At 51.0% G+C, this 19,212-nt stretch overlaps 2 protein-coding genes across 6 annotated transcripts in view; one reads left to right on the forward strand and one right to left on the reverse strand.

Annotated features, from left to right (window-relative positions):
* The window catches only part of LOC310888622 (ras-related protein Rab-27B), a 23,458-nt gene extending 17,391 nt beyond the window's left edge, over positions 1-6,067 (forward strand). For all 5 annotated transcript variants that reach the window (XM_083815508.1, XM_083815507.1, XM_083815505.1 and 2 more), the window contains one exon: positions 368-6,067. In XM_083815508.1, coding sequence (XP_083671634.1) covers positions 368-557 — 190 coding nt within the window. In that variant the 3' untranslated portion in view covers positions 558-6,067. The remainder of the gene's footprint in view (positions 1-367) is intronic.
* Positions 3,998-14,693, reverse strand: LOC310888623 (coiled-coil domain-containing protein 68-like). The gene is made up of 10 exons (XM_083815510.1): positions 14,566-14,693; positions 11,909-12,051; positions 10,559-10,702; positions 9,963-10,088; positions 9,549-9,677; positions 9,066-9,148; positions 8,614-8,719; positions 7,878-7,961; positions 7,609-7,685; positions 3,998-7,218 (listed from the first exon to the last, which is right to left on the reverse strand). The coding sequence occupies exons 1-10, from the start codon at positions 14,573-14,575 to the stop codon at positions 7,152-7,154; spliced, it is 969 nt and encodes a 322-aa protein (XP_083671636.1). The 5' UTR covers positions 14,576-14,693; the 3' UTR covers positions 3,998-7,151.
* Between the last annotated feature and the right edge of the window lie 4,519 nt (positions 14,694-19,212).

The following is a 19,212-nucleotide window of genomic DNA, read 5'->3' on the forward strand; positions in this document are numbered from 1 at the left end:
CCCTGAAACTTTCTGTGATGCAGACCACGGTTTCTCTTTAAAGCAGACGCTCTGGTTACCTGAAGGACTTTCAGGCGAGGTTTGTGTTGACGTTCTTACTATTTGAAGTCAAAATGTCAGGACAGATTTATTTTTTTTTTAATTAATGATTCTGCTTTGTGTGCATATCGTGACACCACCATGTGCTAGGAACAGGAGTTCGGGTTCTGGCGAGCAGGGAAATAGAGTCCAACAACCCCAGAAACCTCTCACACTGTTTTCATTAACGCTAAACCCACCACCGATAGCTGGGCCAGGAGTCTTACCAAGAGTTCAGTCTCCGTTGCCTTAAAAGCCTCTCCAGTAAACCTTTTCCTTTTCGCCCTAGCATCCCCTACTTTGAAACAAGTGCTGCTACCGGCCAGAACGTGGAGAAGGCCGTGGACACGCTGCTGGACTTGATAATGAAACGCATGGAGCAGTGCGTGGACAAGACGCAAGTCTCTGACACAGCCAACGGAGGAAGCTCGGGGAAGCTGGATTCGGCAAAGCCGGAGGAGAAGAAGTGTGCCTGCTAAACCTCGCCTCTAAACTGTGAGGACCGGCGAAAATATCGCATCAGAACATGGCTGACCTACCACCCAATTCAAACCTGCTCCGTCGAGCCGTGCACAGAAGCAAAGTTCCATCGTGTTAGTGGGATCGTGCATTTTTTTTCCTCCAAAGAACTGGTTTCAAAACCTAAAACCTGTATTGCGGTGAGGCTCTTGTGCTGAAATAATTATTCCTGATACGGTGTCATCGTCCTGAATAATTCTCCCACCTGCTCTTCCCCGCTCTCCCGTTCCCTCGGCCCTCATCTTTAGTTGTTTTGTGATCGGGATGCTGAACAGAGGAAAGTAGCTCTATTCAAAATATATATAAGAAAAAAAAAGGGGGGGGGAAGAATATATTGTCTACATCAGCTGGATATTGAAATTTAAATGGCGGTGGGTGGTTTTCTAGGTCTGTGCCATTTTTCCACGGAATCTTTTTTCTTTACGGTTCTTAATCTGCATCAGGGCCCGCGTGTTTTCGAAGGCAGAGATACGAAAGGTTGTGCGTGGCCTCTTCGGAAAAACTTTCTCGCTTGCACGGAGTGCGGAGCTGTGAAGCTGTCCCGACTGAGTCACTGAGAAGCTGCTTGGGGGTGGCGTGCGTGTCCGTGTGCGTGCGTTTTGGGCTTGGGGGCAGGAAGAAGGGCATTTAATTAAAAAAAAAAAAAAAAAATTATCAGGGAATTGTGCAGCATTGCTGATGTTGCCAACAATCCAAGCAGGGATTGGAGCGTTACAGGAAAAAAATGTTGTATTGAGAGGGATTCTGGCACTGCAGGGACAGTTTATACAGATGGGAATGTAATGCATGGGAACAGATATCAACTATATTTTATGAAGCACCTTTTGAATCTTGCCATTAGCAAAAAATAATTGTCTCCCCCTTTTGAGGAAACTGTCCCGTTTCTTTCTTTTTCTTTTTTCTTTTTTTGGGGGGGGATGGGGTGTATTAACTACATATCCCAGGTAGGATATGGGAACTTGTGAATGTATTGCACTGCCTAAAAGGGAACTGCAAATCGTGCCACGCTGAGAGGTCCTCGAGGTTATCGCGCAGGTTTGGTCAGGTCCTCTGTACACGCAGGCTTTCAGCAGGAGACGACAGGACAATTGTCTCTTAAATTCTGTACAGAATATGTGACCGGCTCCGGATAAAGACGTGTTGCACGGCTTGCCAGGTATTTTGGGACAGAAGTTATTCTGCTGGTGTGCTGCAGCAGCGGGGTGGATTGCAAAGGATTTCTTCTAGGGGTGAAAACCACTTCTAGTGAAATAGCAAGCTGCTTATCACGAGCACAGATAAATACAGGAAAAAGTAAAGAAAAAATACTATATTTATAAGCGAAGAGATCATTTTCTAAACCAGGTTACAGCATAGAGTTTATCCCGTCCTTTTTTTATAGACTAACAGTTTGGGTTTTATACAGCTGGTAGTTAAAGGTCTATTTGTGGTTATTGCGCTTTAAGCTACTTAAAAATCATTCAGGGGAGGAAGGGGCAGATCTCTTTACAAGTTAGGCTTGGTTGGTTGGGTTGGCAGAACCGCAGCCGTTCATTTATGTAAATGTTTTCAGCTTTGGTCGAGTCACAATTGCATACTTTGTGAATAGCAAGCTCATAAAGTGTTTCAGCGCTTCCCAGAAACAGAGGATTTACCAGATTCACCGCTGAAAAAAATGAAAAAAATGACAGATTCTTCCACCCAGCTCATAAAATGATGTTTAGTGGATGATTTGGCGTGTCAGCGGGGGCAGACGGTACGTCCACAGGAGCAGATCGTTTGGGTGAGTAACCAAATCGCTGCAATTACCAGACCACGAATCCCACTTGGAGACTGTAAAGATTATTGAAGTGACAGGCTGTGCCTAAAGTGTGGTGAATATACATGTGCATATATGGTGAATAATATACAGCCAGGTGTATGTATTCCTGTGCTTGACTGAGTTAACTTACGGCCAGCTGTTGCACTATTTATTACTCAAGGGATCCATATAGGAATGAAAGGGAAATGACTCTAGCAAAAGTTTTGTTCCTTGCTAATACAGGAAGCTAATTATTATTATTATGTGTTTTTTAAAAAAACGAAGCAGATGAAACCATTATTCCAAAAGGATTTGTTTGCAGGAAAAGGGAGAGAAATGGAAGTATGTTTCTTACCTGCTGCACGTAGGTTTTGTGTGGTAGCTCTCAGGTATTAAAGTAAGGAAGTAATAAGTGATTCTAAATGCCTGCCAACAGCTTTGTTGTTTATTAGGTTAACCCTCCTTGAAAAAAAACAGGTAACAGACTTGCTAAAAACCCTGTCTTGTCCCCTCTCCATCTACATTTGACTCTTGCTCCCTTTTTTTATCCCCTGCTAAGCAGCTGCAGCCCTGCACGGGTGCCTCAGAGCCACTCCTTGGCTCGGGAGCAGCTCAGACTGAGAGCGAGAGCAGCGTTAAAGTTCCCAGGTTGTATGTGTGTAACGTCCTGGAAACAATGGGAACCGCAGCAAAGAAAGGCCACACCTGAGTCATCCGCGTGATGGATGGTGCTGTCCCGCAGGAAGCCTGTTGTGGAGGGACTAAAGCCCAGCACGCTGGCACAGCGCTTTATTTGCTGGTTCTGACCCTTCTGATTACACTCTGCACTCCTGAACGTATCCCTCCCAGGTGCCAAACCCTGCTGTTTTCCCCCTTTTTGCGCTCCCGTGGGGGGAAGTGTTTCACTCTACCGTGTTCTGCCCTAAAAGTGGCTCTGGGACAGTGGCCTTGGAAATGAATTTGCTTTCATTTAATCTCTCTGGCTGGATATGGCCTTACCCCACCCCAGCAGATCTTGAATTCGAAGCCTGCTGTTGCAGAACTTCCTTATAGGTCTTTGAATTGGAAGCAGTTGCTTTTGAGGCCAAGTACAGCTTGTTTGCGAGCCTGCTAGGCATCCCACGCGAGGGGTGGAGAGGGAGAGGAGGTCCAGCGATGCTTTGTCCGGTTTGATGCTAGGAATTAAGCGCAAGTATTCCGACCCTCTTGGCCTGCGTCTGAATTTCAGTCTAGACATAGTGCTTTTTTTCAAGGCGTCTTTTTGTGTCCCTGTAGAAGCATCTTCTTGCAGCTTTTCAGCAGCCGTCCAGTAAGTGCTCTCGCTGCAGGCTTTATTGTGCTCTGTGTAGTAATTTCCCGACTCAGTAGCGCTGTGCGTCGACAGAGGTGACGGCAAGGCCAGTCCTTTACAGGTCCAACCTGCAGGATCTCACAGAGACTAGAATTTTGTTTCCTTGTCTCTCTGTATAGATGTTTTCCTTGTCTCTGGCAGCTGTCTCAGGCTCTGGTGTTTACAGGACGGCTCAAGTTAGCAGACTTTGTTGAATCTGGTCTGGTGGAAGGGGTCGGGTAGCTGGGGCTGGCTGGGAAGCGCAGGGCAGCACAGGTATGAATGTTGTGTTTTTTTTTTTTTTGTATTGTTGTTTAATAGTGTCTAGTGATTTAAAAAAAGAAAATTAATCAACTGAAGAATGGTAGGAGGGTACTACTGACTGTGCTTCAGTGCAGTTTTTAAGACACTTGAGCATACGCTCTCCAGAAGGCCTTACAAGTTGGATCTGTTGCCTGTGGTAGGGTTTGATGTTGCGGGGGGGGTCCAGGCACTGCTTAAAGGCAGGCTACAGGGTATGGCAAATCACACGGCTTAGGCTTTGCAATCATTTAAGCTTCAGTTTCCATTTTACGGAATATTTTTATCTGGGATTAGCTTTTTAACGTGTTTCTTTTCTCGATCTGATGTGCCGTGTCCCCATGAAGCAGGCTGGCACGGCCAGCAGGATGCCCTGCGGGTACCAGTGCCCCCAGCTGATGGGGTTTCCCCGCTCCACATTTCCCTGTCCAGCTGGGGCCACTGCCCCTTGTCACCCCCAGCAGGCTCCGTGCCTGCTAAAGGTGGTGGGAAAGCAGCACGAGGGGCTTAAATAACTCATCTTCTCTATTGCCTTCGCTTTCAGCAGCTTTCTTGGGACATTTGCAAGAGGAAAGGCAGTTAAAATAAAAAATGTTGGGTGCCTGAAAGATGCTTTTTTTAAAAGCAGAAGGGATGGATGGGGAATTTGCTGCTGCTCCTGCAGCTGCGCATGGCCTCAGGAGGGTGTGATGGAGCTGAGAGCAGTGGCTGTGGTTGCTGGCTTGGTAATTTTATAAAAACCCATTGCCTTAAAGTGTTTTCTGAAGGCTAAGCATTCCTTCTTCTGACTGTGTAAAGGGTTGTCACACCTCCATTTACATTTTAGAGGATTGGATCCTGTAAGAAACCTTATTAAAAGTTGTACGAGATGTGATTTTGATACCTGCTCCATAGCAACTCCTTGGGGCTATTTCAAGGTAAGAGGTTTTTATCTCCTAGATCTACTTCAGCTCCTGGATGTAACTAGCTTTTTTTTTCAGCCTAAACGTAAAACAAAATGAAAAAAAAATTGAGCTGTTATTTTAAAATTTGTATTCCCGTCACTATAACCCTAGAAACGTAGGTGGTGTAAAAAATAACCTCCAGTGACTGCTATTTTTACGTGTGCGAATGCTGTAGGCGTTTCAGACCATGCTCTGATATTGCACAAAGAAAAGGAAAAGGGAAAAAAAATCAATGTCTTGTAACTGACATGAAAACGTTAAAATGAGTTGGTTTTTTTTTAACCTGACTGCTGTGAGACCTGGCTTGAGACACCTTTAAAGAGAGAGCCAAATTTTCACAGCTTCTTTTCTGTCTTTTATAATTCTTTTACTTTAAAACAAATCAATCCCTGCCCCTCTTCCCCCGAAAGAAAACCAGAAGTGCACCCCCCCACATAGGATGAGTTTTGTTCTTTTTTTCCCCAAGAGGATGCTATCTGGCTTAGAATTATGCTCTTAGGTGCTGGGCAGATCTGTTTGTAACTTATTATTATTTCTATCTAACCTCGTTAAAGGCAACAGAGGAAGTGATTCTTTGCTTTGTGCTTTTACAGTTACCTAGTGAAAACTTTAGAAAATAAACCCTAAAGTCGTCAGTCCTCATTGTGCAATAGGGCTTTGATGGACAAACTGTGTATTACGAAAAAAGCCTCTTGTCTCTTACCAACTTACTCACGGACGTCGAATTGCTCTTCGGTTTCGTTGCGGTATCTTTCATCTTCCAGGCAAAAACACTAAGGAGCCTCTGTCAGTTCCTTTCCGAGTGGTTTCTTCTGTTGTGCTAGGGTAAGCATGGTTTACGTTCGTCTGCGGCAGATCTAGTGACATGAGCGTGGCTGACACTAGATCTCGAACGCAGAGAGTATTTTCATTATAGCTGCCCCCTCGCTGGGACCATGGCGCTTGCTTTAACAATGTTACTGTCACTTTTTTTGTGCCAAAGCACCTGTGGCTTCAAACCATGCTGTCAGATGATCCCCCCCCTCCCCCCGTGTGGGTCTGTGTAACACAGCTGAGGAATGTATTCCTGTGATCCGGTTTCTGCACTGTTATTTTCAGAATAAAAGTACGTTTTTAAGCGGCTGGCTCAGCTGTTTGGGGGGAAAGCGGTTATTTTTTTTTTTTCCTGACCTGCAGTTGAGCTCAGTTTCTCCCCGAGGACCTGAACACCAGCTCACCACCTTCCCACGAGAGAGGTGCAACGTACCACGGGCACTGCGCGAAGCTCTGCAAAGCCAGCACTGGTGTGAGGATAACCCCAGCGGGCACCACCGCTCGCCTGCGCCTGGAGTCCCTGCAGCACCAGGCCTTTACGTGCACCTTAGCAGAGGTAATCCCCAAGCGACGCTACGTTTGAGCAGCGCTTCTGAAGCAAGACAAGAAAAGGAAGAGACAAACTGGGTATATTCAAGTCTTATTTAAGGATCAATACTACTTTTTTTCCAAAATACTGCTATTTGTGACACAGGTGAGAAGGCAAACTCCAGACTACGCAACGCTTTGGCTTTCCTTCCCCTAACGCGCGCAGGAGCCTGGCGCAGAGGTAAAGGTGCACGTGCAAATAGCGTCACTCACGCGGGGGACACGAGTCACACCACGAGGTGACATCTCGAACAAGGGACAGCCGGTCCCCAGCGCGCTTTGGTGTGAGAGCAGAGGGACGGGCCTGTTCTGGGCACAGGGGTAGGATGGGCGAGGTGTTACCTGCACCTGGGCACCAGTGCAGAGAGCAGGGGCTGCTCATCCCCCTTTGATGATGCTGGATTGAAACGAGGTCATAAATGCCAGAAACCATCCAGGGAACGAGGCCAATCCCACGCAAACGGGATTTCGGGTGAAGGGGAGGCTGAACGCGGAGCTTCATCCTCGCACCGACTGGGGCACAAAAGCCGCCACTCACCGTGGAAAGCGTTCAGGAAAACGGAAGCTGGTTTACCACCGAGGGATCGGCTCAGTCCTCAGTCGGGGAGCCCCCCGTGTGCAGCAGCCCCTGGGCTGTCTCGTCACCTCGTGCCTCGTTTCCAGGCTTATCCTTCCAGGAGCAGCTCCGCGGCACCCCTTCTGCACCAGCGTCTCGGAGAAAAGCGGCACGTGTCGAAGGCGCGTTGCAACGCAAGAAGTCCTCCTGCCAAAGGCCGGAGATGCGCGCCCAGTACTTCGTTCAGCTGTCCTGCTTCTTCATCCTGGTCAGCAGCAGGTAAGGGGATGCCCTGTAGTCCCGCAGGGGGCTGCGGAGTGAGGCAGAGAAAAGCAGGGATCGCTCAGAAACCTTCCCACGCCTCTGTTTTTCTTGAAAACCCATCACAAAGCCACCCCTCTCTACACACCCATGCTCACACCACCAGTGACGCAGAACTGCTGCCCTGCGTGTGGGGCAGCTGACCCCAAACCTTGGTTTCCCGAGGGCAGCTCTGCCCCCAGGCAGCCAGGACTCCCGTGAGCCCCTGCAGAGCCCCGTGCTGAGCCCAACACCTGCCCAGGACAGAGCGACCTCCGTCCCTCAGGCTCGTGGATCCCTTTCCTGCATCAGGGAGGGATCCTCTGCAGGCCGTGGATCTGCTCCCTTCCACCAAGGCCCGAATCAGTTTGCCCAAACCTCCGCAGGCAGAGGCACTCACTCTGTCAGGACAGCTTTTGAAACTTTTGTCTTGGGCTGGCCGGACCATAACGCCACTCTGTCTTTTAGTTCTTTATTCTGCAGGGGGAAAAAAATAAGATGTAATGCAAATAAATAACAGCCAGGCGCTGCCCCCAGCTCAGCAGCCTGCAGGGCCCTCCCTGCTTTTTGCTGCCCTCTCCCCTGATGTTTCCCCACCCGAGAAACAAGAGGATTTCATGGGACCACTGCTGATCTCTCTTAATGCCTCTTCCTCCTTCCTGACCTTACCTGAGTCTCAAGCGCCGTCACCTTTTCCGTCAGGTCTTCTATTTTTTTGTCCTGGATTTTGAGTTCTTCGTTCAGTTCCTCCACCTAGAAGTTAGGAAAGGAAGTTTGCAAGAGGTTCGAAACACGAAAAACAAGCGAAACCACAGCGTTAACTGTCCTGCCACGCCAGGGGGATTGCAGCCACTTCTTTCACCAGAGGAAAAACTGGAGCTAAGTGATTGCCCAACGCATAAGACAATTTCCCAACACACGGTGTCGCATTTTCCTTAGTCTGCCTCGTGCTGGTGTACGTGCAGGAAGGTTCTTGTGACAGCTAAGTGGTGTGGGGACTTGCCTTAACTGCTTGGGAAAAGGCAGGCCAGCCTTCTGTGAGGAGCGTGCAGCGGGAATAAATATATTTTAAAAGTCAGCAAGTAAAAGCAGTTCACGTTGTATAGTTACTTGGGGAAGGGGGCTGATTGCTTTTAACTTTGCCGGAGTCTTTCTAGGATCTAGGCCCCTGGTTTGGGGAGAGGGACTTTATCAGGGAGTGACAGGACAAGGGGTAATGGCTTTAAACTAAAAGAGAGCCGACAGATTACGTGTTGGGAAGAAATTCGCGATGAGGGCTGTTCATGACAGCAGGTTTACAGCCCGAGCTCGCCCCATCCACCCCAATAATCCCAATTTTGGGGGTGATGCCTGCTCTGCATTAATCGCAGGGCCAGGCCTCTGCTCCCCTGCTGCAGGGCCTCACCTCCTGGATGACGCGGCGCAGGCTCTGGTGCTGTGCCCCGATCAGGCGCTGCAGGTGGCCGATCTGCTCCCGCAGCGTGGCGATGTCCTGCTGCACGGCCAGGCACCTGGGGACAGGAGCACGGGGTGAGCGCGAGCATATACGCGTAGAGAGGCTTCTCTGCTGAGCAGGGCAAGTGAACCCATAAAATAAACCCCACAAAATAAACCAGACTGTGGGGCAGGACCACCCACCAACCCGAATCCCTGTTGATCATTAAAATCATCAATAACTCCACAGGCTGAAGTCGCCAACAAGTTCATAAGCAATAAAGCGTTATCTGATATTAAAAAAAAGTTGTAAGGGGGGCTGCAGAGGCTCCGGGAGCCCCATGGGGCGGGCAGGTGGCGATACCCTACACCAAGTCACCCCCCAGAAACAAGGGGAGCACTGCACCACGTGCATGTAATCACCGTTTGCTGTCTTCATTCCTCGACATCATCTGCAGAAGCATCTTTTCATAGGACATTTTCTTTTCTATCAGGGTTTTCTTTTCCTGAGGAAACAGAGTTTTATGAGAGTGGTATTACACGCCCTGTCATTTCATTACAAAGAGACATTTGGCCTTAGGTCCGACCGCTCTAGCCAGTCTCCAAAAATTCAGCAATAGCCACCTACATCAACCTCAGCTCCAGCTGCAGATACAGAACAGTCTGACCTCTCTAAACCAACCCACAAAGGGATGGCAGCGTACTGATTTACCGTGAGAAAATTCACTCTTAAAAAAAGTTTTTGCCTATATTTAGTTAGCAAAAATTTCACATCTTGAGAGTGGCCGTGCTCAGCCGCCAGTGGGAACCACCTGAGCGCTACAGCCACCTCTCTTTACAGGACGCTGTGGTACCAGAAGACCACAAATCCTTCAGAAATATTTTTTCAACCCTTGCGGCGCCCACCTCCTCCATCCTCCGCACGCGCTGCTCCATGCCCGCGATGCGGGCGCACCTCTCCTCCACGTCGCCAGCGAGCCGCCTGGCCTTCTCCTCCTTCTGCTGGAGCTTCTCTTCCTGTTCCCCGCTGCGGGCCTGCGAGCAAGGAGGGTGGTTCAAGGTGTGCGTGGGCACAGGACCCCACTGCGATTTTGGGGGCTCCAAGTACCCGCAGGCTTGACCCACAGTAGGAAACATCCCCCTCTGCGGACAAAGAGCTCCTAAACTCACTCATTCCAAAAATCCATTTGTATCTGGGCCCCAGCTTTCCCACCCCACACCTCAGAGCAGCCGCAAGTTAACTGGACACAAGAAACACCTTCCTGTAACAGCTCGATACCTGAGCAGAACCATCGTGCCCCCACGCAGGGAGATCTGTACCTGTATTTGCTTCTTCTCATCCTCATGAGCTTTTCGGAGTTCTTCTGACCGAGTCTGGTAGTTCTCATAGAGTTTCTGGGAGGCAGCTCGGAGAGCCTGCACGCCCGCTTCCCTTGTGGCTTCCAGCTAGAAAGGGAATTTCACAATAAGCATATATGGTGCTTTAAAAACAATGTTATAATCACGTGTCAAAACACAAGCACCCTATAAGATCAATTTTCAGTATTTTCCCTTGTCAAAGAACAATAATCCTACCCACCTGCCAGCAGCGTGCAACAGGCAGTTCAGTTTCTAGACAAAGGCAGATTTATTCAGCACTGAAGCACCCCTCCTTGACAAAGGACGATGGTTTAAAAGGAGCGAGGTGCTTCGAACTGCTCCTGAACACCTCTGCTGTCAGCCACCAGCAGCACTACATTGTCTCACCGCCCACAAATTGCGCGTGTGAAGCAGCTTTAACACAAATCTCATGGTCTGGCAGAACAGAGCAGCTCGCACCAGCTGGCGAAGCAAAGGCAGCTCTGCCTCTTCCCCAAAACCAGTTGTCCTCTGGGCCACGAGGCACGGGTGAGACCTTGGGAAGCCCCAGCACGCACCTTGATCCGTAGCACCTGGTTCTCCCTGCTGACCAGCAGCAGCTGCCTCTCTGTTTCCCTCATCTTCGCCGCCACGGGGCTGCAGCTCGAGCCCCAGCCGCCGCTCCTGGGCTCTGGGCTACCGCCCGGCACCGGAGGGTGCTGCTAAAGGAAACACACGTGGAAAGCAAGCTCAAGGGATCGGAAAAACAGCCTGAGCAGTTGATGCTGATGACTGAGCCCCTAAAACAGGCTGGTTTCTTGCAAGCACCCCTTTCCTTTTCCCAGGAGGCAGCTTTGCAGAGCAGCCAGCCCTACCCGAGGGCCAGCAGAGCTCCCGGCTGCACGGCTCTCCAGGGCTTCACATTTTAAAGCCTTAGCACGTCAGTCCTTACAAATAGCTGCCTTCTGCTCCCTGCATTGTTACTCCGCACGAATAATTAGCTTGTAGATGATCGCAGCATGCCTATGGCAGGTGAGGCCATTCTTACTTTCCGCCGAGTTCGTTTGTTAAAAATAAACCCCTAAAAACAAAGGGCTGCCTGTACATTTCAAGGAGTTCAAACCATAAATCACTTTCTTTTCGCTTCTTTTCTTCCGCCTCACTCCTCACCTGAGCAGAAAAAGGAATAAGCATTTTGAAGAACTTGTTGTGATCAATTATTTCTTAATGAGCACCGTTTCAGCCCAGTGATCCTTCCCCTTACTCATTCCTGTGCTCCTTCAGGCTCACAGTTAGGATGCAGAAAAACAGCTTTCGCACGTTATCATCGCTGCTCTGTTGTTTGGAGCAAAGAACTAAGACATCAGATCTACTGGGCTGAGTCCCACTGCTCACAAGATCTCTTAGGGGAAAAAAAGAAAAGAGAAAAAAGCATGTTCTAGCTATTTGTTGTGGTGTTGGCAGCGAGCAGAGCACCCCTTCACACACCCTGCGTGAGCTGATGTCACCACCACGGAATATATCCTTTTTTGCAGTAAGGCTATATCCTTATATCCTTTTATTTTCTAATGCATCAGCTCCCACCTCACTCTGCTGCCGTCACCTGTAAAGCACAAGGCGCCCATCCTAAACACTTCCTTATCGCAAAGCGTCCCCAGCTGCGCCTCGCAAGGGCTGCGAGTTTGGGTGGGGACAGCACAGAAGCATCTCTTGCAACAACCCTAAACAAGGGGCGGAAAAACCTCACGAGTTTCAGAGTGGTTTAACCAAGACAGTGCACACTATAATTAAAGCAACGCTGCGGAGAAAATAGTGTTTCTAGTAAACAACCGCGTACGGTCAGGATTTTCTCTTTCAGCAGCTATCACGATTGCTCACCGTGTTACCAAGCGAAGAAAGGAACGAAACAACAGCAGCTTCACAAATACCTTTTTCACATATTCAGCTTCTTCGGTGATCTCTGCACAGGAGGCCCCGTACATGACGTAGCTCCCCTCCGAGCCCCGGTCTTCCCGCGTTACTTCTTCAGTGAGCAGCAGGGTGGTGGTCACGATGCGCGCGTTCCTCTGCTCTGCACGAGGACAAGAAGAGGGGCTTGTCTCATTACACCAGGGCAGCGAGGCCGTTTCCCCACCCCATTTAAATCCGTTTCAGCTTCAGGCGTTGCAAGCGTAAAGAAGTAAAGACTGAGAACCACTTATAAAAACTTGTAAGAGCCACATAAAAATAAATGTAGACACATCCTCTTTTTTTTTTTATAGATGGGAAAATAAATGCATTCACACGTTATTTTCACTGAAGATTTCACCGACTTCTCGCTAGCAACCTAAACCACCATCCTACATCATTTCAGAAAACACTTGGCCAGAGACTCTGGGCAGAAAACACGTGAATACCTCACACGAACCTGCAATTTAACAGAGGGCAAAACAAAACTTTTGCCACTCGTCTGAGAGGTTTATCCACCAAAACCAATTAGAGCCTGCCGAGCGGTCCCGCTGCCAATTACAGCGAGTCCAGAGGACTGACAACCTGTCCTGCTCCGATGCAAGGAGCAGCACAAAGCCTGAATCACAGCACAACTCTCAGGAGAGGGCTTGGAGCAAAACTACCTAGGGGGAACGGATGGGAGACAGCAGATAAAGCTTGTTCTTCCCGTGTCACGCACCGAGAGGAAGGTCCCAGCCGCCTCGGTTCCGTTTCTCCTGTACAATGGTGACATCCAGTGTCAGCTGCTTTACTCTGAAAGGAGCCTGAATTTCTCCAGCTACCTGTTTCCAGCCTGTCCCAGGCGGGGTCAGCAAGCTTACAGGTGCCCATCAGGCAAGCTGGTTTTTAACGAGCACGTTTGAAGCATCTGGAACTAATTAAAGCTAACACAGGAGGTTAACAACACCACTCAGCATGGTGGTGGACAGGCTCAAAACAAAAAAATGGTTGAGTTTTACAAACCTTGCAGATCATTTACAACAAAAGTTCGCTTAAAAATGCATTTATTTAAAAACACCGGAGTTCGAGGTCTTAGTTCCTGCGGGTTAAGCCGCTGACAGCCATCCCTGCATGGTTTGCTGCAGGCAAACCCTCGTGTTCATTGAGTCACCCCAGCACAGAGTGTTGCAGCACTACCAGGAAGATCACTCAGGCTAGCGCATTTCTTAATTAACCCGTTTTCTAGTAAAATATAATTAGGCAGCTCGAAATATTTATTGCTGCGGTGAAGGAGGAATGGCCTTCCCACAGAGAGCCGCGTGGAGCCGGTGGTGTAACTGCCCCGCTGGAGCAGCGGCCCACGCTGCAGACCTTCCCCACGTTCTGTTAACCTCTGTCCCAGGCAGACAATACAGAAGACTAAACCATAAATCAGCCATAAATAAGCATAAAAAAAAAAAATCAATACACGAGCCCCACGGCTGTTACTCGGAACTCCAGTTCCTAGGTGATCTACGAATTCAAGAGCAATAAAACACAGAAATAGCCTCCCTGCTTCCCATTTCACACTCCTTACCCGCTTCTAAAAGTCAGGAGCATCAGCAGATGCCACAGCCCCGGCCAGCACAGAGCTGCTCCGCTTTGGATGTGGGAGATGGGAGGGAAAATCATGACGGGAAGGCTGTAAAACGACGAGCTCCCTTTCTGCCCACAATTTTCGTGTGGCTGGCAAGGAGGAGCTGGCGATCCAGACACAACCCTCGGGGCTTTGACCTCAAGCGAGCGCGCAGAAGAGGTTTCCGTAGCTCCAGAGGACGGTTCCCTGCCGACACGAAGTCGGGTCTCGCTCTGGGGCTGCTGTTTTCCTCCTGCCTGCCCTCTGGCCGCCAGCTCGCCCAGCACAGAGGCGCCCCGCACCAGTCTCCCTCCAGCCTGGGGAGATTCAGGCTGAAGCCTCCAGGCCCCGTCCCCTGGGGGGTGGGTGGGATGGAAATGCCTTTTAGCCCTGAAGAAGCGGAGCCAAGAGAAATACAGAGTGGGCACAGCTCTGCGAGGTGACCTGAAGGTCCCCAGCTGGGGCGGGAGGCGCTCAGGGCAGTCCTCGTCTGTCGGGGACTCGGGACAGGTTTTGGCCATAAGCCCCAAATTCGGGTCTTTGCCCTAAGCATCTTTCCAGGTGGGGCAATGGGACCAGCGACAGAACGAAGCGAGGGCTGGAGCCCTTCTAATCGGAATTAATGCATTTAATTGCGACTATTGGGGATATTCGGATAAGAAACCCCGGGCCAGCCTCCAGCAGAGCGCTGTACCCCCACACCGGGTCCCTCCCTGCCCATGCTCCCCACGCACCCCCCAGGAGCCAGCTGCCAGGTAAACAACCCCGGCGCTCGTCCCACAGCCGAGCGGGGACTTGGACAACCTTCCTCCCCCTTCCCACGCCTGCCCGAGCTGCCGGCCGAGGCTCTTCTCACAGCTGTTTGACAAACCCTTGTTAGAAAATACACACGAACACCACGCTCTCTCCCCAGGCAAAGGTGCCCCCCCCGCCGCTCGGGCAGGCTGCGGTGCCCCCCAGGACCCACCCAGCCGGGTCCCCCTCTCTCCTTCCTCCTCCTCCTCTTCCTCGGCCACCTTCCCCCCGGCCCCTCAGCCTCACCTGCGGACATGGCTCGGCCCCGGCAGCCGGGGGCCTCCGCCCCGGGGAGCCCCGAACATGGCCCCGGGCCCCGCCCGGCCCCGCCCCGGCCCGGCCCAGCTCGGCCCGGCCCAGCCCGGCCCGGTGTGGCTCGGAGCCTCCCGCCCCCCGTCCCTCACAGCCCTCCCCCTGTAAAGTTCCCCCCTTTGGCTGCGGGGACAGCGGGCGAAGTGGAAACGGGGGGGGGGGGGGGGAGAAAAACGTGCGATAAGCTGCTGCGGACACCACAGCCCCGTCAGCAGGTCCAGCCCGCAGCAATCCCTCCGCATCCGTGACTCCGAAAAACATCGCTTTGCACCCAGTTCTCTCTTTCCCAGCACCATTTTGAACCTGAGGCCGTGTGGGCCCAGGACAGGAGCAGCTGCTGGGCGCCCACCCGCCACCACCGTGTCCCCCCCACACGGTGCTGTCCCCCCGCCTGGCCCTGTCCCCCCGCGCCGTTGGGGCCGCAGGGCCCCAGCGCTGGGCTGGGCTGAGGACCAGGAGCTGCTGGCCCCTATTCTGCGGAAGGGCGAGGGGGGTTGTCTTATTAATTACAGTCAGAAATAACAATGATAATAAAGCGTTACTCCTCTTTCCTCCTGCTGCTCCTTTCTCGCCTCCCCTCGGACGCGGAGCGGCGCGGGGGCAAAGTCGGGCTGTTTCCAGCCCCGTTCGGAGAGCAAACAGTGGCGAGGCAGCGCCCAGCTCCAAAGTCTGCTCTCGCCAGCGAGGACGGGAGAGGCTGGGAGCACCCCAGAACCACCCCGAGCCCAGTCACCACCAAGCACATCCCCCAGGTCTGCTTCTTCCTTAGCTCTGGAAACTCTCAGATCTCTCAAATGGGGTCACGAGAGGAGTCTTTTCTGCTCGTGATACCCGCCGAAGCAGCTAGCCGCCCACCGGCGGTTAATCTCTAGTCCCCAGTGAGCCCTGCAGCTGGCTCCAGCTGCGCTCAGCAGCCCGGGAAGGCAGAGTCCAAGCTGGTGATTTCGTTTCCATTTACTGCTTAAGGAAGGCGAGGCAAAATGCAGCTTGGTGCGTCTTTGAAGCTGTGTGTAAAACGGTTTGCAAACACCGCTGTGCTTTCCCCCCAGGAGATCTCTGAGGGTGTACGATTGAGCAATTTAGTGGCTAGCATTGGCACGGGTGATGCCTGAAGACCTCTTTTAATGGGGAAGACATTTTGAGGTGACTTACAAGATACTGCAGGAGCTGACACCCCAGCTGTCAGCATACTGCAGTGCTCCATGCAACCTTGTGTAAACTTCAGCACCAGCCCCTCGCACCGACACAGCAATATTTCAGCAGGCAGTGTGCTGAATTTGGGCAGATTCCTGCCCAAACGCAAGAGGTAGGCTGGGTCTCTCAAGCCAGTGATCGCTAGACAATTTGGACTGAGAGATTAACCAGTCCTCAACACATGTAGCACCCACGAGGCAGGGGAGGCTGACGAGCCGTGGTAATTTAGGTTAGCGATTCGGACTTGCCCTGGGATTCATCATTCCTCCCTGCCGCATCCTGTTTTGATCCAGCTATTGCAACGCACGCAGGTTTGTACGGGATGTGCAGGGAGCTGAGCCTATGAAGGGAAGGTCTTCCAGCCCCTGGAGCTTGTTCAGTTACTCATCCTCTTACTGTCATTATTCAAATATCTGAGTTTTACCTCCTAAAAGCAGTTATATCCACAAACTCATTAAAAAGAGAATGGAGAAAATTATGATGTCACTATGGGTTTTCCCGCCAAACTTCCATTATGTGCTTTGATGAGTAAAGCATTAAGCTTATTTGCAAATTCTGAGGTCTGGAGCAAAGCCTGTTGAATAACATGGAAAGAAACTTCATATATGTCTGTGAAAGAGGATTACTTATTTTTATTTCTCTATTGAAAACATAAGCAGTAATTCAGCTGCATCACTCGTTCTCTGGAAGTATGATGGCTCTTTCATTCAAAAAGTACTAAAAATGTCACATTTTTGAGTCTAAGATGTGGCAACATTGGACAGGGGAACAGATTTAGCAGAACACCCGCGCTGGGGTACAGGGAAAGCCCTCGCCTTTGCTGTACCTCTGCAGCTGTGTCCAGAAAATTGCAGCGTGATGCAAGGGTGCTTCGGTCACGGTAACCTCCGTTCCTCCAGGGAAAAGGAAACAGAGCGTCTCTTTATTCAGCAAAATCTCATTTTACAGAACAGTGGCCTGTTAGGCATGTGATGTGAAACAGAAACGGCTGATGACTTTTGTGATGCGGATTTGTCTTCACGAAGGTGTGCGTAACACGAAATGTACGGAACGGGGCGAAGCGTGTGATACGGAGCTCACTCCTGTGCTTCAGTTCTGCATTTTCAAGAGCTTTCAGCTAGGAGAGAGCCAGAAAGGAGCAAATCACGTGCACGGATCTAAAACTATGTTTTAGAAAATGTGGGACAAGTTATCCTAGCAGCTTGCAAGGACACAAGTGAACAGCGAGAGCTGTCACGGTGAGATGTGGGAGCCTGCGCTGCAGCAGGGCGCGTGCAGGGCCAGGTGTCCAGAGCGAGGTGAATGCTTCCTTTCGCTTCCAACCAAAAAAGTAAAAGTAAAAGGCAGTGCTGCGAGCGCAGGTGCCCGCAGTGCTGGTCTGCAGAAGTGCCATTTCGTGGAGCTGGCTCCTGTGCTGCCCGCGGAAATGCCGTCCTCTCCCCGTCCCAGCTCCGGCCTCTCCTGCCCATGTCCCCCGTGGGTGTAACCGCAGGTTTGCCATCGGTCACGGTGAGCACTCAGTCAGCAATTTCCTCAGTGGGAGGATCGCTGATTAGCGAGGCAAAGTGCATTCCTCGCTGGAAACCCGTCCGATCCCACTCAGGTTTTTCCAGTCACAGCGCACGGCCGGCGGTCCCCGAGCTGCCCCCACTGATGCTCGGCCCCACAGCTCGCCTTGCCCTTGGCTGCTCGCAGCTCCTGCACTGCCTGCTCCCCAAATACCTTACCCGAAGCCAGCCTTCATGCCAAAGTTGAGGAAGATTAAAGATGAGGGCTTAGAAATTTTAATAAAGATCCAAAGTTCCTTCGGGCCGAGCTCACCCTACAAAAACAGCCTTTTATTGATGGCTTGTGAGCCACTTTCCGCAGATAAACACGGTGAGAAGTTATTCAAACAAAGCTTTAATGCTGGGATTTCTAGATAAGAACGTCAGATTATGTTCTGGCTCTGACAGGCCCAGCAGCTCAACAAAAGCCGTGAGTCATCTGTCTGCTGCCTGCCGGGAGTCACCCCGCGCTTGCGGGCGGCCGAGGTGTGTTCGAGCCATCCCGATGAGAAGTCAAACACGATACGTGTCCCAGCACCGTGTCCGTGTGTCCCAGCGCAATGTCTGTGTGTCCCTTTATGCTGTCCGTGTGTCCCGGCAGAGGTATCGAGCACCCAGGCTGAGCCCCAGGGAGGGAGCCGTGAGCGAGGCCGGCCTGAGGTCGCACCGAGATGACCCCAAAACTTCGGGTGTGTTGCAGGACGTCACGGCCATCGGGTTACCTCCCTGTTAGTAACACTGCTTCGGCAGCCTACGTGTCTGCAGCTAGGAAGCGTTTTGTGCCTGCACCAGGGAAAGTGCCCTAACTTCGATGTTGAAGCTAACATTCAAACCAAACAGCGATAATCCTGGAACAGGGAGCAAAAGACGGCTCTTTTGCCTCAAGTGTTTAATAGTCACCAGGGAAGCCTGGTAATTAATTTATTGCTTTAATTATACAGTGTGTTAACTGTTCCTGTCAATGTCTTTTTAAGATAAGAGTTTTGTTGCATGAGTAGTTTGGGCGAGAAGAAAAAGAGTTCTTCTTATGTCGCCTGCGCTGAAAACATAACATTAGCAGGAAAATGAAGCCCTCACTCTTCCCCTAGTTTATAGAGACATTTTAAGAGCGTTTAACCAAGACCAGGCAATGCCTGCTTACTCCTGACTAAATAGGTCCCCTCGCAATATTTGTTACTCGCAAAGGAAATAAATATTTGTGCCCGGTCTAGCCAACCACGAATTGGAATTAATTAAATAGAAACTAAAGCCTGAAACGTGTTCCTTCCATTTCATATGTACGGAAGAGCTTGTGAACCAAACAGCTTGGTTTTTTTTTTGTTTTTTTTTTCCTAAATAAATCATTTGCTCTAAAAAATCTCTCTCCCTATAAAACCCACTTCACTGGCGTTATAATTGGGGCGGTTGCTGACAAGATTTATATGCTCTGCTGCTGCTGAAGAGTCCCTCCAGACTCGGCCTACCCGCCTGGGCAGCCCTGGGTTATTTTCCTACTGCGCCTTGAAATCGTCCCCGTCGCTCCTCGGGGCAGGGCTGGGCCTGGGGGCTGCTGCTGGGCACGGGGGCAGTGATGGGGACGGTGACAATGACAGTGACGGTGTTGGTGCTGGTGATAGTGACGGGGACGGGGACGGTGACGCGTGTGCTGCCCCAGGGCAGGGGCTGTAATTCGGACAACGGACTGTCTTCGCTCAAAGAAATCCACAGCAGTCGGGGAACGTCTGACACAGAGCACCCTGGTGACGTTTCGGCAAGCTGCTGTGAAGCACTGGTGCTCGTTTTCGGCGCCTGGTGATGAGGAAAGTAAGGCCGGGAAACCGTGACTCACTCGCCTCCACCC

The sequence above is a fragment of the Anser anser genome (genome assembly GCF_964211835.1).
Source record: "Anser anser genome assembly, chromosome: W".
NCBI classification, from domain to species: domain Eukaryota; kingdom Metazoa; phylum Chordata; class Aves; order Anseriformes; family Anatidae; genus Anser; species Anser anser.